This window comes from Chrysochloris asiatica, unplaced genomic scaffold (assembly GCF_000296735.1).
Source record: "Chrysochloris asiatica unplaced genomic scaffold, ChrAsi1.0 scaffold00230, whole genome shotgun sequence".
Lineage (NCBI taxonomy): Eukaryota > Metazoa > Chordata > Mammalia > Afrosoricida > Chrysochloridae > Chrysochloris > Chrysochloris asiatica.
In genome coordinates, this window is record NW_006408748.1 from 2,580,552 (window position 1) to 2,595,622 (window position 15,071).

General features: G+C 36.5%; 1 protein-coding gene across 1 annotated transcript in view; it reads right to left on the minus strand.

The window, feature by feature from the left end:
- Window positions 1-15,071, minus strand: part of PDS5A (PDS5, regulator of cohesion maintenance, homolog A (S. cerevisiae)) — a 142,227-nt gene that overhangs the window by 5,035 nt on the left and 122,121 nt on the right. Inside the window, exons 23-29 of the mRNA XM_006873223.1 lie at window positions 11,919-12,042; window positions 11,434-11,638; window positions 10,983-11,097; window positions 5,905-6,037; window positions 5,459-5,578; window positions 1,499-1,561; window positions 750-895 (exon numbers count right to left, since the gene is read on the minus strand). Of these exons, the coding sequence (XP_006873285.1) occupies window positions 750-895; window positions 1,499-1,561; window positions 5,459-5,578; window positions 5,905-6,037; window positions 10,983-11,097; window positions 11,434-11,638; window positions 11,919-12,042 (906 nt within the window). The remainder of the gene's footprint in view (window positions 1-749; window positions 896-1,498; window positions 1,562-5,458; window positions 5,579-5,904; window positions 6,038-10,982; window positions 11,098-11,433; window positions 11,639-11,918; window positions 12,043-15,071) is intronic.

Genomic DNA, 15,071 nt, shown 5'->3' on the forward strand with positions numbered 1-15,071 from the left:
TGAACTCAGCCCATTTCTTCATTGCTGCCTTTACCCCTCCTTCCACTTACCAGTAGACCAATGTGCTTGCCTGCAAGCTTACATGCCTGCTTATGAATGTTCCCTTTGAGTTTCAGTCTTGTTCTGAAGGGACTTGATTGCTTGCCTTGATGGCTCCCCAGGGAACAATTTGCTTATACATATACCTTCCATTTTCTTTTGATGCTTTCTACATCAATATTTTGCAAAATAAAGCTAGATTTTTTTATTCAGTTTTTCCATCTTGAGAAATGCTGAGCATGTCCTTCCCTTTTGGTTTTCTAACACTTTGTGATCAGCTGATAACCTAAAGTTGGCAGTTCTAACCCACCCAATGGCACCATGGAAGAAAGGACTGGTGATCAACTTCTGTCAAGAAAACCTTATGAAGCAGTTTTACTTTGCAACACATGAGATCACCGTATGTCAGAACTGACTCAATTGCAATGTGTTTGATTTTATAATACACATTTTAATGCAAAGTAGTTCTGGTGAGAAAAAAAATTAAAAAAATTTTTTTTCCCTATACTTAGAATGTTATATTGTTGCAAAATGTATAGCTTACTGCCAGTTTTCCCTCATGATGACATCACAATTCAGCAGTATTACCTTGTACCAAGACACTTTCTAAAGCTGGAGGTCCATTTGTGAAAGAATGCTTTAAGAACACAGATGAAAAAATGAACCAACTGAAAGATAGTAATAAAGTAACTGGAGAAAAAATATATTGCCTTGATCGATTTCCAGTTGCAGCATTCAGGTCTGAATTTACATTGTTATTGCTTCCAGTCTCAGCTCCAGTGCTTCTAACATATGGTTTCCTTCCCGTTGCTGATAAAGGCTTGTTTACAGCACCTAGCACTCCAGCAGGTTTTGGCTAAAAATTACACACATACATGTTATTTAATACCTTATTACAACGCATACATACAAATTTAAACACATGTAAGAGCTATTTAGCCTAACCCAAGGGATTATCTCATTATTAGAAATGACAGTTCTACAAAATTGTGTTTGTCTTGATATACAGCTAAAACTTTACATTACTTCTATTAAACTAGGAAATATCTATTATTCCAATGAAAACAAAACAGTAATCCTAAAATAGTGAAACACGCAGTAAAATGCCTTCCTTATAAGCAAACTATTCAATATACGTACTAATAGTTTTGAAATTGTTTACCAAAATATTTCTTTTCTTTCTCTTAGACATCTTAGTTGATTATACCATTTCTCAAGGAAACCTACTTTGTGGATTCTAAATAACTTGAAGTCTATCATTACTGATGAGAACGTGTGGGCGCAATTCTTAAAGAGTGCTTCATGGCAAGAAACAGTTGTTTTAGAGCAGTAATATAAAATGTGATCTCTAAAACCCAGGAAGTATAAATTTTGGCAGACACATATAAATTATTTCTAAGAATAGCAGATGTAATATACATACAAAATAAAGACTCCTAAATTATTGAGTACATAATACCTTTCCTGTTAACAAAAGTACTCTCGTCTCTTCTGTAATATAACTCTTGTCATTACAGAAATCCTATGGGGAAAAAAAAAACGAAACATTAATTAAAGTGAACACATGAGTCCTGGTGTGGTGCTGAGGATACGTACTGGATGGTAAGGTTGGTTTGAATCCCAAGGTCGGTGGTTAAAACTTATCAGACACTCCTCAGAAACCCTATACAGAGTTGCTGGGAGTTGGAACTGACTCCACGCACTTAACAACAAATAGGAGTCCTGGTGTAGTGATGCAGGATAAGCGCTCCAAGAAGGGTAGTTCAAATCTACCAGTTGTTCCTTGGAAACATGGTTGCTATGAGTTAGAGCTTGGCAATAGCACTTAACAACACTGTAACTAAAGAGAACCTGCAGACATTGTGCCTTACATTAACAATCACATTTGCACTAGTAGAAAATGAGGGGGACCTCCTGGTGTGGCACTGTAGGATAAGCACTGGATTGTGAACAAAGTCAGTGGTTCAAGTCCACCACCTGCTCCTTGGAAACCGTGTACAGGGTTGCTATGAGTCTGAATCGACTCGATGACACTTAGCAACAATAAACAATATATGGGGGCAGAGAGCCCTCAAAAAGTTTGTGGTTAAAAAAAAAAAGAAATTAAAAGATAATGTGGAATTTTTTCATTAAGTTTTGGATACCCCCCATACATATCAATTCAGCAAATAATCAAAGCATATTTCATAAACTACATTGTATGTCTAGTTTTCAATGAAATCAGTGGTACACAAGACTTAGGCAAATGGCAGAGACAAAGTTCTTAAATTGCATTTGAAATGAAATCACATTCCTATTCTTTTTTTGTAAGGTATAGGGTGAATGATTTTCTGTTTATTCCTTTACCAGAAATGATATTAACCAATAAATAAATAAGTAAAACAGAATGGGGACATTGATATTATTTTCTTGAAAGCAGAATCTTTATAAATTGTTAAGAGTTCAAATTTGATCCACTGTGCCACTTCCTATTAAACACCCTGACCAAAAAAAGTCAACAAACCTAAACAGTGTCACTGGGGCAAAAAAAAAAAAAAGGTACTAGAATAAAAAAGTCCATTAACTTAAAAATATTTATTAATTTCATATATATATATTTAAATTAAGAAAAAATGAAATCAAAGCTAGTGTACAGTTTTAGCACATGTGCTAAAATAAATGTTACTAGGTTTGGGCAGCAACATTTACTCACTACCTTATCAAACCAAGTTTTCTAGTGTATATGCAGCAGATTAAATTACATATACAGCAACAAATATGTTGTTGTTAAGTGTCACCAATTCAGTTCCGACTAGTGGCTTTGCATTGGGTTTCTCAGGAGCAGCTGGTGGGTTTGAACTGCTCACCTTGTGGCTTGCAGTTCAGTGCTGATCCTACAGTGAGACATTATATTAGAAATGAAAAATGAGGAAAGTTACACATTGAAATCAGAAAAACCTAAATTACTGCTAACAAATTAAAACACTAGTTTCAGATATCAAAACAAACCACACACACACACACACACACACACACAAAGCCATTTAGGTGGAGTGATATAAGATTTAATTATTAATGATGGCATCTGGGTACTAGTCTATTCAAATCTGTGTTGGAAGGAATAAAGCCAGAATGCTCCTTAGAAGACAAGATGGCCACACTTTGTCTCTCATACTTCATACATATTATCAGAAGGGATCAGTCCCTAGAGAAGGACATCATGCTGGGAAAAGTGGAGTGTCAGTGAAAAAGAGGAAGACCCTCAATGAAATAGAATGGCAGTAGCAATGGGCTCAAGCACAGCAATTGGCCCAGAACCAGATGATGTTTCGTTCTGTGCATAAGATGGCTATGAGTTAATACTGACCTGATGGCAACTAACAGGTTGCCATTCATGATGGTGATGAATCAGAAATAGAGTAAAAAAAAATTTTTTTAAAATATATAATCATTTATGAAAACTATTCAGTGGTGAGTCTACCTTCCTCCTCTCGCTCTGAAACTAAATTCTCTCTTGAAAATTTGTAAGCCAGTCACTTTGTGCCTTTATAGCCACCCCCCCGTCCCTTCCTTTTAGGATAGCCAATGTCTAAGTTGCCTGTCCCTATCAACCATGAGAAACAGAGTAAATTGAAAATCAAGAGTCCAACTGGGAATATTTAGAAAGATTATTAAATTAGAAAGTAAAGACTTGTAATTCTTACTATTCCCCAAAAAGTCAGACAGCAAAATTTTTTCTCAAAGTAGCAAGATCCATTTCCTGGAATGTTCTTTTATAGGGTAATCCAGGGAGCTTGTTAGAAATGAGGCATATATATGTATGAAAACATGGAAAATTTTTCTAGTTAAAAATATTTGGCAGCATGAATGGATCTTGAAAGTGTTATTCTGAGTGTGGTGGTGTGCAGTGGAATCAATTCCAACTCATAGCAACCCTGTATAGGGTTTCTGAGGCTATAAATCTTTATGGGAGCTCCCTCATCTGATTATTCAGTAATGCTTGTTAGTAATCTCATACATGAGCCCTGGATATCCACAGACAAATGTAAAAACCTTCCCTAAAAGCCGAGACTGTAAATTCCAAAAAGGCAAGTCCCCCCGCAGCCAAAAAAAAAATAAGCTAAAGAGGATAGAGAGAAACACTGTAAACTGATGATATATGGAGGGGATAATAATCAATGTAATGAAACAAGCTATATGAATGGTTGAATGTGAAGCAGATGATGTGCCCTGTAAACTTTCACTCAATCCAAAATAAAAACATTTAATTTAAAAAAAAAAAAAAAAAAAAAAGGAGGGGAATGAGTAACTTTGCAGTTCAGGAGCGGAGGTCCCTGGGACCAGCAAAGGAGAAGAGCAGAGTGCAGAACCCTACCCAGAGAAACAGTAACACCAAAGATGGAGGCAGAGACGATGACATAGAGAGATGGAGCAGCTGGGGACTTTAGACACAGAGAGGGAGAGGGGCAGTGTGCTGACGGACCGTGGTGCAGGCTTGTAGGGTATACCCTTTGGTTGGTTGATGATGCATGGAGGGGATTGTAACCATGGCAATGAAACAATATACAATAGAATGAATGTAAAACTAATGTTCTCCCATGTAAACGATCACATAATTCACAATAAAACATTAAAAAAAAAACAAAAAACAAAAAACCTTTATGGGAGCACAAAGCCTCATCTTTCTCCAGCAGAACAGCTGGCAGTTTCAAACTGACCTTGAGGTTAGCAGCCCAACTCATAACCACTATGCTACTAGATAGAGCTCCTTATGCTGAGTGTAGAAGGTCAGTTATAAAGGGACAAATATTGTGAACCCACTTACATGAAATAGGCAAATGTTTAGAGACCAAAGTTTATTGGTAGTTGTCAGTGGTGCGAAAGGGGGTAAGGGTAGTCTGTGTTTAGGGGGCACTGAGTTTCTGTTAATTTGGAAATGGACAGTAGTGATGGTTTTAAAAAATGATTAACTCTCCTAAAGTGCCTCTAGCTGTAAGAGGTTGATTAGAATCCCGGCTTATCAACTGTCAAGCCCAATTCAATCAATGCTGACATCTTAATATATAATTACATATTTATTTATAGAAACATTCAATGTGCATGTTTTGCCTACAAAAACACTAACAGTGTTTCAACGACATTAAAATAAATTAAGAAGTACAAAAACTTCTTTTATATATTAGAAACACCCAGTAAAGTAATTCAGGCAAAGAATAACAAAGATTTAGTCTACTTTGAATCACAAAGCTTGACTTATAGTCTCTACTTTGTATGATGAGAACAATGTCTTGTGAGGCTTTGGAGGACAATCTTCTATTTCATGATAAACTCACTAAGTTATGATTTACTCTGTGGTATGGCAATCCAGTATTTGCCTTTTGGTTGATGTTAACTGAAACTTAAGTCAGTTTAGTGTGGTAGACAAACAAGGGGAAATTACCTTTTCAGGTTGCGTAAAAAATTTCATTGGGAGTACTGGATCCTTTGGTGAATCTGCATTACACAGAGCACTTTTACTATTTATAACACACAGAGCCACATCACATACTGTATAAAGTTTCTAGGGAGAAAAAAAGAAAGATCATATATAATGTTCATTAGTGTAAAATAACCAAAAGTACTAAATATAAGTAGAGTCACAACAAAGATATGTGGTAATTTATTCCTTGATTATTTAATATTTGTGTTCAGGATTTCTTCTCAGAAATGGTAAACAAAACTGCCCTCTACCCTAATAAAACATGAATATCAAATATGCACTAAACAAAAAAGAAAACAAAGCCCAAACAAAACCAAATAGAATAACTACTTATCAATAACTCTTATTAAAAGTTCATTAGATCATTTTTTTGTAACATCTTACTACATACTATCCTAACTTCTTACTTCATTTGTCTTGGATTCATCTGGAGACTGGGCATCTCTGGTCAACTTGATGTTCTCTGCCATCTTTTTCATAAAGGCATGGCTATTGTTTTCATTCTTTGTCATTAAAACTTCAAGCATAAACCACAGGCACCTAAGTGGTAAACAGATCCATCCATTCAAAAGACTAGATATAGGTCCTTTTGCTTAGTGGAGAAATACACCTTGTTAGTAACTCTGTTGTTTAGCTTTAATAAAATCAAAGTAGATCATTAGGAAAATCCTAAATTGTGACAGACACATTATCCTGCTTATATTAGATACAAGTAGAAAATGAAAACACAAAATAAAATATTAAAAATGAAAACACAGCTCTGTTTCCTGATGTACATAAGTCTCTCACTGTATGTATTCTAGCACTCATCTAAGCGGTCTTATCCCAAACCAGTTTTGCGGTTTTCCACGTGTTGTACACTCATCGAATTCATTCATAAAGTGTCTAAAATGGCCATTTGAATTTTTATGTAAAAGTGGATACCAAATCAGACTGAACCTTAGAATCACTTGGGGCACTTAAATCGATAACTCTATGGGGGAGAACCTGGAAATTTATGCTTTTAATAAGCTTCCCGAATAATTCTTAGGCACTCAGTGACAAAACAAAAAACCAACAACAAAATCACTGCTTTACTGAATAAATATGGAAGAAATTATTTGATGATACTCCATGGGAAGTCCCTTGCCTATATTCCATGTGAATGTACAAGGGGATTTCAAAAAGTTCATGGAATGGAATGAAAAGACAGTGGAAATTCTCCACAAAATTTTGGAAGCCCCCTTGTATCAAGACATTAAGCCAAGGGAGAAACTTTAGCACTATGTTTTTAGCGTAATTGTTTAAATGAAAACTGGTAGTTTCAATGCTTACTAATTCTGGCAAAGTATTAACTCTATTTAGAAACTAGACAGATGCTGGGATCCTGGAGGGAAAAGAAAACTAATAATAATGAATAATTAGCTAATTTGAACGATTCCAACTGAAGAAACTGAAGTAACAACACTGTACTTCTTGTCTTATCTAACAGGGTTGACTCTTTTCCCAAACCCTTTCACTGTGCTCTCTGAATGGTCACTTCACTTTCTTGCTGTAACAGAAATGAAGTTCTCATCTGAGAATGACACTTGTCTTGCTTACCTTTCAAGCTCATACTAGGGTCTGAAAGTGAATTCAGCCTGTTTTCTTCAATATTCATGCCAGTAAATTATTTCCCAAAATTTGTGTAAAATTATTCCTAAGAAGCTTATGTTATATGGCTATGTCTTCTATCTGCCACTCATGATACTTTCTAAATTGTTGATCTTTTCATGCCTGCTGAAATTTACCTTTATCCCATTTACTTACGGGACTCTATTCCCTCAGACATTCCTGGACCTTGCCATTCCTTGAAATGATGCACCAGTGAAATAATAAATCTATATATTCCACCTTCCTTAGGTACTTACACAACTGTATCCACTAACATCTTACCTATCCAGCCCATTTCCTTTCTATTGTACATTCCACGAGTCAATATTTTAACCATTCTTTTGAAAATAGTTTCAACTTTCGAACTAATTTTCTGGTATACTTACTTTGAAAAATTAATAACTAGATCAATTCAAACTTTTTGGTAGTTACATCCAGAATGTTTATTGCTACAGAGAAATCACACAACTGAAAAGTCTGATGCGATTATAAACTTAAGAGTTTTATCCTGCATTTCATGCCAGCCAGCTATACTACGTGTCTCTGTTGCTAAGTGCCATGAAAAGTCAGTTCTGACTCAGCGACCCTGTTTCTGAGAAGCGGCTGGTGAGCTTGAATTGCCAACCCTGTGGTTCAAGCTGATCTTGTGGTCGAGTGCTTATCCTACAGCGGACATCAGGATTCCATATGTGTCCTTAGCTAGGGACTTGATCTAGTTTTTCACAGCAGTTGTTTTCTTCTCCTCACTTTATGTATCTTTAAGATTCCATCCATTCCTCCTCTTGTAGATTTCACCTTACTTTACTACCACTGTTCTTTCTTTCATTTGCAACTACACCCCCATCTTCTGGCTCCTTTCTGGAGACCTTCTATTTCTGTCTTTACAACAGTCTCTTTTAAAAGTAGTCTACATTATTATCACATGGCAATTAAGCTTTCACCCCTGTTACTCCTGGTGTGGTGTTGTAGGACATGCCCTGGACTTTGAACCACGTGGTCCGCAGTTCAGACCCATCAGCTGCTCACTGGAAACCCTTGTACAGGGTCCTATGAGTCGCAATCGACTCAAGGGCACTCCTCAATAAGTTACAGTAATTGCTTTGATACTAAATTCAAAGGGCATTTACTAGAGGTGTAACCTTACCCTTGGTCATATCTTCATTTGTAAAACTGAAACAATGGTGATTACTTCCAGAAATTGTATGGGGGATTAAATAATATTTGTAGAATACCTGACGCACAAAAAACACTCAATAAAATACTTGACAGTAACTGACCATTTCTTCCTTTTTATAACACTGTATGGCTTTTTCATTTACCACTGAGACAGTCCTCCTCAGGTCCTTTTAAAATGATCTTTTCTATCTCTTTCCAGCAAATCTTGTTCCTTAGTGATTTGCCCATAATCTACATGGTAAGAACTTCTGTTCTAATATCTTTCTACTATTTTAAATGTGATTAGAAACCTCATGTGTCTTTTCTAGGTGTTCACATAGTTATTAAGTACTGTCAAGTCAGTACTGAATCATAGAGACCCTGTACAGGATTTCCAGGAAGCGACTGGTGGGCTTGACCCTCAACCTTGAGTTTAGCAATCCAGTGCTTATCCTACAGCACCACATCAGGACTCCTGTTACTACAGCAGCAGAGCACACATCACACTATGTATTATAATTGCTTCATCACTGTTCTGTATCCTTCACTCGATTGCATATGTTTATGGGAGTGGGTACGATGTCTATGCTGTTGTTAAGTGCCATCGAGTCGGTTCCGACTCATAGTGACCTTGTATAGGGTTTCCAAGGAACAGCTGGTGAGCTTGAATCACTGATCTTGAGGTTCAAAGTGACCTTGCAGTCCAGTGCATTAACCAACAGTGCCATACCAGGACTCCTCACAGTGTAGTTATAAGTTATTAATCACTATAGAGTTAAATGACCAACTTTTAAAAGTATTTTATGTAACACTTCAAATGACATGATCACTTGAACTGAAGGTGTAAAGAAACTCAAGTGCTGCACACTAGATAGAACAAAAATAAATCACTAGTTGTTTACCACTGAAATCAAGGAAATGAAATCAAATGTGATGAACCATTGATTTTAATTTCAACTTCAATTACTTCATGTACTGTAGTACTAGCCCCACATTATAACTACCTCTTAAGGGTTAATCCTTCCTCTACACGGGCTGTGACTCTCACGGCCAGCAGTTTGAAACTACCAGCTGCTCCGCGGGAGAAAGATAAGGCTTTCTGCTCCCGTAAACATTTACAGCCTTGGAAACCCTGTACAGGGTCACTATAAGGTGGAACCGACTCCACAGCACATAACAGCAACAAGAAGTCTTCTACTATAAACTCTGTTTTCTAGTTAAACATAATCATCACTTTCTGAAAAATTCCTATAACAAAAATTATTTTTAGAAGTAAAATAGTAAAAATTTGAATTGGAAGACATTTTAAGACTTAACAATTTTTAAAGTATCCATTTTACAGATAAGGCCAATTGAAGTCTACAAAAATAAAGTTGTCACATAGCTGGGGCTAGAACCTATATCCTCTGAAATCTAATTATGTGACTTCTTGAAATATATATCTAATCATGTATGTCTTTAAGTCAATTTTAAAATACAAAAATATTTACTTCAGTCTAGTTCCTATCCTACAAAACCGCAGTGCTCCCAAGTCATCCTTAGATGACTCAATTAGTTGAAATAAAATTTGCTAATCAAACTGATATTGCTTGCTTAATATGGATCGATTTGAACACAGGTGGCCTTAAGATCAAAATGTTCTTTTCAAATATTTTGATAGGAAAGGCATTTTCTTTAAGTTTAGTATCCATTCCTCTGTAGAGGTTAGGGAAGGTCAGTTTCCATGTCCCCACACTGAGTCTGTTCATTACACAAATCAGTCTCCTGCTACCTGCGTCTCCATGTTTCTGTCTGTTACAACCGCCACGAGCCACTGATAAAGTCTTAATATGTGATGTCTTTGGATGTTGTCTCTTTTCCTTCAAACAGAAGATTAAAACACAATTGGAACCCCATAATATGGACGAGTGTGAAAAAACAAATAAAAATGTTGACTAGGACCTTAAATAACATTGTTGTTGTTAAGTGCCGTCGAGTCGGTTCCGACCCATAGCGACCCTGTACAGGGTTTCCGAGGGTGTAAATCTTTACGGGAGTAGAAAGCCTCATCTTTCTCCCGCGGAGCAGCTGGTAGTTTCGAACTGCTGACCTTAAGGTTCGCAGCCCAATTCGTAACCACTACGCTACCAGAGCTCCTAAATAACATTAGGAATAGGTTTAATACACACATACTTTAAACAAAAGCTGAATCAGTTTAAGAGTGCAAAGTAAAAGCATAACAATGGGGAAAGAAAGTCAATATTGTTTAAGATTTTTTTAAAAACAGATAATTTATTTGTAGGCAAGTCTAGGCCTCCTTCCACTCTTTTGCCCTGCATGATATCATATACAAACTTCATGAGTGTTTTCTGGTCCGTCTTTCCACTAGAGGCAAATTTCCCTGTGTATCTACATCTCCCCATACATCTGGTATAACAAATCTAATTTTATAATAATATGTGTGCACATATTTTCACATATATTTTAAAGGTTGCAAGTAAAGTTTAGTTTCAAGTAGAGAATTTTTTACTACATGGTTTTCTAAATGACCAAACTGAACAAATACCTTAAAAACAACATCATATAAAAAATTAACCAAACCTATTCTGAGTAATTAAAAGGTTTTTATTCTAATGGGAATAATAACAGGATATAGTTTTAGTTTTTTTTAAAGTATAAATCTTCATAATTCTTGGTAAAGAAAAACAACATGACTTACTCTTTGATATCACGAAGCTGATCAACATCTTGGGACCTTGTAAAATCTGGATCATGGGCAAGCAGGTGAATCATATATGGAACTACATATTCAGGCAACAGTGATAGTAATTTCTCTAAAATGAAAACATTAACAATAATAACTTTTATAAAAACAAACACACAACCCTTTATCTTTAAGTTCCAACCAACTCAGTTTCCATTTTGAAGACTATTAAAGCAATGAATTCAAATCAAGGCACACTGTTGATATTCTAATAAGAATTCAAATTAGTTTTATGTATTATAAGTAAGATTCAGAAACCAGGATGTACATAGCTAAAATGACAGCTATGTCATAGCTAAAACAGTCATATTATAAAAGTAAAATACAGGTAGATGAATATAAAAATTTCACAAACTGACAGACTCATAAGATTATTTACAAATTGGGAACTGAAAAGCGTACTTACCAGTAGCGATTGGGTTCTGTTTAATGTACTCCCTCCGTATACTTATGTTTTTTAGCAAACACTGTCGTGCATGTGCTCTCCGCTCCTTTACAGGGTCTTTGGCACACAAGGCAAAGATCGCCATGTACTCCAATGGGAGCAGTAACTTCACAAGTGCCTTATGTAACTTCTGAGCAAATATCTGCCTTACTTGGTAGCACTCATCCTACAGTAGCACAAAACCATAAAAATACTTGAAAAACACAAGAAAATACCAGTTACTTTCAAAGCTGAAAAAGAAAATATAGTTAAAATAACTTAAGTTGACAAACAACATTTATAAAAAGAATGAAAACATTTTGAATATGTACTTAAAAATATACTGGGTGAATAAACAATATTTGGTAGATATTTAGTTAAAATAAAAATAAGATCAGTCCTTTTTAGGGTTTACTGTAAACATATGCAACTTTGAAGGCTAACACAAAAATGATATTGTGACTTACGTTAATAACAAGTGCACAGAGCTGAAACTGTTCTGGGGTAATAATTTCATGGTAACAAGGTTCCTGCGCAAGCTTCATTATGGCACTACCAGCAGCTAATCGCAAGCGAGACATATCAGATTTACTATAAACAAACAAAAAAGAAATAAACATTTCCTATAACCATTATCATTCATAAAAATGCTTTGACCCCCTTTTTGAGTATAAGGCTCTTAGGATGATTTATGCTTAAAATTATATAATGTACAGATATGGGAAATTTATGAGCTCAATATATACAAAAAGGGTAAAAATAATGTGACTTTCTGATAAATACATCTGTTTTCATTTCGAGTTCTGCTCTACTTATATCCTCACAACCAAAACTTAACTGTAACTGCAATAGAAGAACCATTCACATGGGAGCTTTGCTCCTCTCATTTTATTATTGTAGAAAATAAATACATTTTTAAAAGAATTAAAAATGACTTAACCTTTTAAGTATATTAGCTACATACTTACAATTTAGCCAAAGCCTAAATTGAGGTTCAGAAAGGTCTGATCAAATGGTAAAGGCCAGCAATTATGAAATGATTTACACAAGAAAAAGTAGGAAAGGTAAAAAAATATTTTATAGGGAAAGGACAGAGAAAAAAGTAGTGTCCTGGTTTTCAAATGGACCACTTGCAGACTTTTCCTACCAAATGGCAGTGTGATATTTGGCAAAAAGGACAGCCTTCCCACTTGAGCTCCTATGTGGAACACAGCATGGCTTTGATACTTTAAAGATTCTAAGAAATATAGACAGATGACTTGAACCAATGAAGCACTACTACATAATATACAAGAATAAAAACACAGCACTCCTAGACAGGATTGACATATGAGTCAATTACCTGCATTCTGATTGGAGAATTTTAATTGACTTTCAGAAGACAAATACATCATTTTTCGACATTATCTCCTTGCTTTCAATACACTTTGTCTACCTGTCAACAAGCTTTCGTATTCCCTTATTAAAAAATGTTTTAGGCTGAGCTGCGAGTCACAAATGTACTGAGGTCTTCACATCTTTATCTTCGAGGTGAATCTTTACCCTCAAAAGGCTGCTTTCAGGGGACCAAATAGGTGAAAGTCTGATAGAGCGTGATCAGGACTCTAGGGAGGGTGCTTTCCTCAAAATGAAGTTTTTGCAATCTCAACAGTGTGGGCAGAGGTGTGTGGATATGCATTGTCATTTAAGATCACAATGCTCTTGGATAGGAGCTCTAGGCATTTAATATGAAATTTAAGCTTCAGCTCTTCAGTAAGCATCTCACTGTAACAATCACTGTTGATTGTTGAACTTTTTCCTGATAGTGTTCCAACAGTGGCCCTTGAGAGTCCTAGAAAACTAAGCATCAATTTTCCAGCTGATGGTTGACTTTTACCTGTTCTGGGTTGGTGATTGAAGATGTTTCCATTCCATACCCTGTCGTTTACTCTCAGGCTCGTAGTGATGAATCTGTCTCGTTACCACTAACAATTATTATTATTTTAAAAATGTTTTATTGTGAATTATGTGATGTTTACATGGAAAAACATTAGTTTTAAATTCATCCTATTGCATATGGTTTCATTGCCATGGTTACAATCCCATCCATGCATCATCAAACAACCAAAGGGTACACCCTGCAAGCCTTCCCCCCGGTCATCAGCACACAGCCCCTCTCCCTCTCTGGTTCTAAAGTCTCCAGCCACTTCATCTCTGCCTCCATCTCTGGCGTCACTGCTTCTCTGGGTAGGGTCCTGCTCTCCACTCTTCTCTTCATGGTCCCAGGGACCACCGCTCCTAGACTGCAAAATTAATCACTCCCCTCCTTTGCTACAAAACATCTACCTTTACATTTCCAACCCACACAATCAGTCCTGATAACAATTATTCACTATTTTATCACAAGAGACCTAGCCGCATCTCATCAGCCCTGGCCAGACAGATTGGATAACCCAGTGGAGATTCTACCTTCTTCCACGCCCTCTGGATCTAGGTTCCCTCTTGAAAGCTTATAAGCCAGTCACTTCTTGCCTTTGTAGCCCCACCCCCCCTTTTGGGTAGCCAATGTCCAAGTAGCCCATCCCTATCTACTCTGTGTATGGAGGGGGTGGGAATGATCCTTGCTGTAAAGATTTGTTCCCTCTTCTGAGCTACTGCATCCATAGGTATAGGTCAAGTTCATCAAATTGTATCAGATCAACTCTTTTTCCTCTTCTTTCTTCTTCTAGTTGAGCTCTGATCTTCCAGTCATTGAAGCCAGGTCAAGTGGGTATTATCTGCAAGTGTGGGTGTTCTACCAGTAACGATTTTTTAGAAGAAAAATTCACCTTCCTTCTAGTATTGGTCCAAGCGGCCACCACTCGTCTGTCAGTTTGCCGTACAGTGGTGGCTTTTGAGTTACTGTGATTCCGAAAGCTATGCCACTGGTATTTTAAATACCAGTAGGGTCACCCATGGTGGACAGGTTTCAGATGAGCTTCCAGACAAAGAAAGAATAGGAAGAAAGAGTGACGAACTACAAACAAATATTTAGTCACTGAAAACCTTATGAATAGCAGAGAAACACTGTCAGATATAGTGCTGGAAAATGAGCCCATCAGGTTGGAAGGCACTCAAAATGCGACTGTCAAAATAGAGCTGACAGTGATGATGCGAATGGAGTAAAGCCCATGGGTGAAAAGCCTGCAAGACCTTCATTTGCTGATGGAGCACAACTCAAAATGAAGAGAACACAGCTGTAAACATCCATTAATCATTGGAACATGGAATGTACGAAGTATGAATCTGGGAAAATTGGAAGCTGTCAAAAATGGAATGGAATGCATAAGTATAGATATCAGGCATTGGGGTAAGGTATGGAAATGGGCTGGTATTGGCCATTTTGAATCTGATGACCACATGTTTTACTATGCTGGGAATGACAAATTGAAGAGGAATGGTGTTGCACTTATTATTGAAAAGAACATATCCAGATTAGTCAAGAGGTACAATGCCATCTATGATAGGATAATATCCATGTGCCTACAGGGAAGCCCAGCTAATACCACTATTATTCAAATTTACGCACCAACCATTAAAGCCAGTGAGGATGAAATAGAAGAATTCTACCAACTTCTTCAATCTGAAATTGATCAAACATG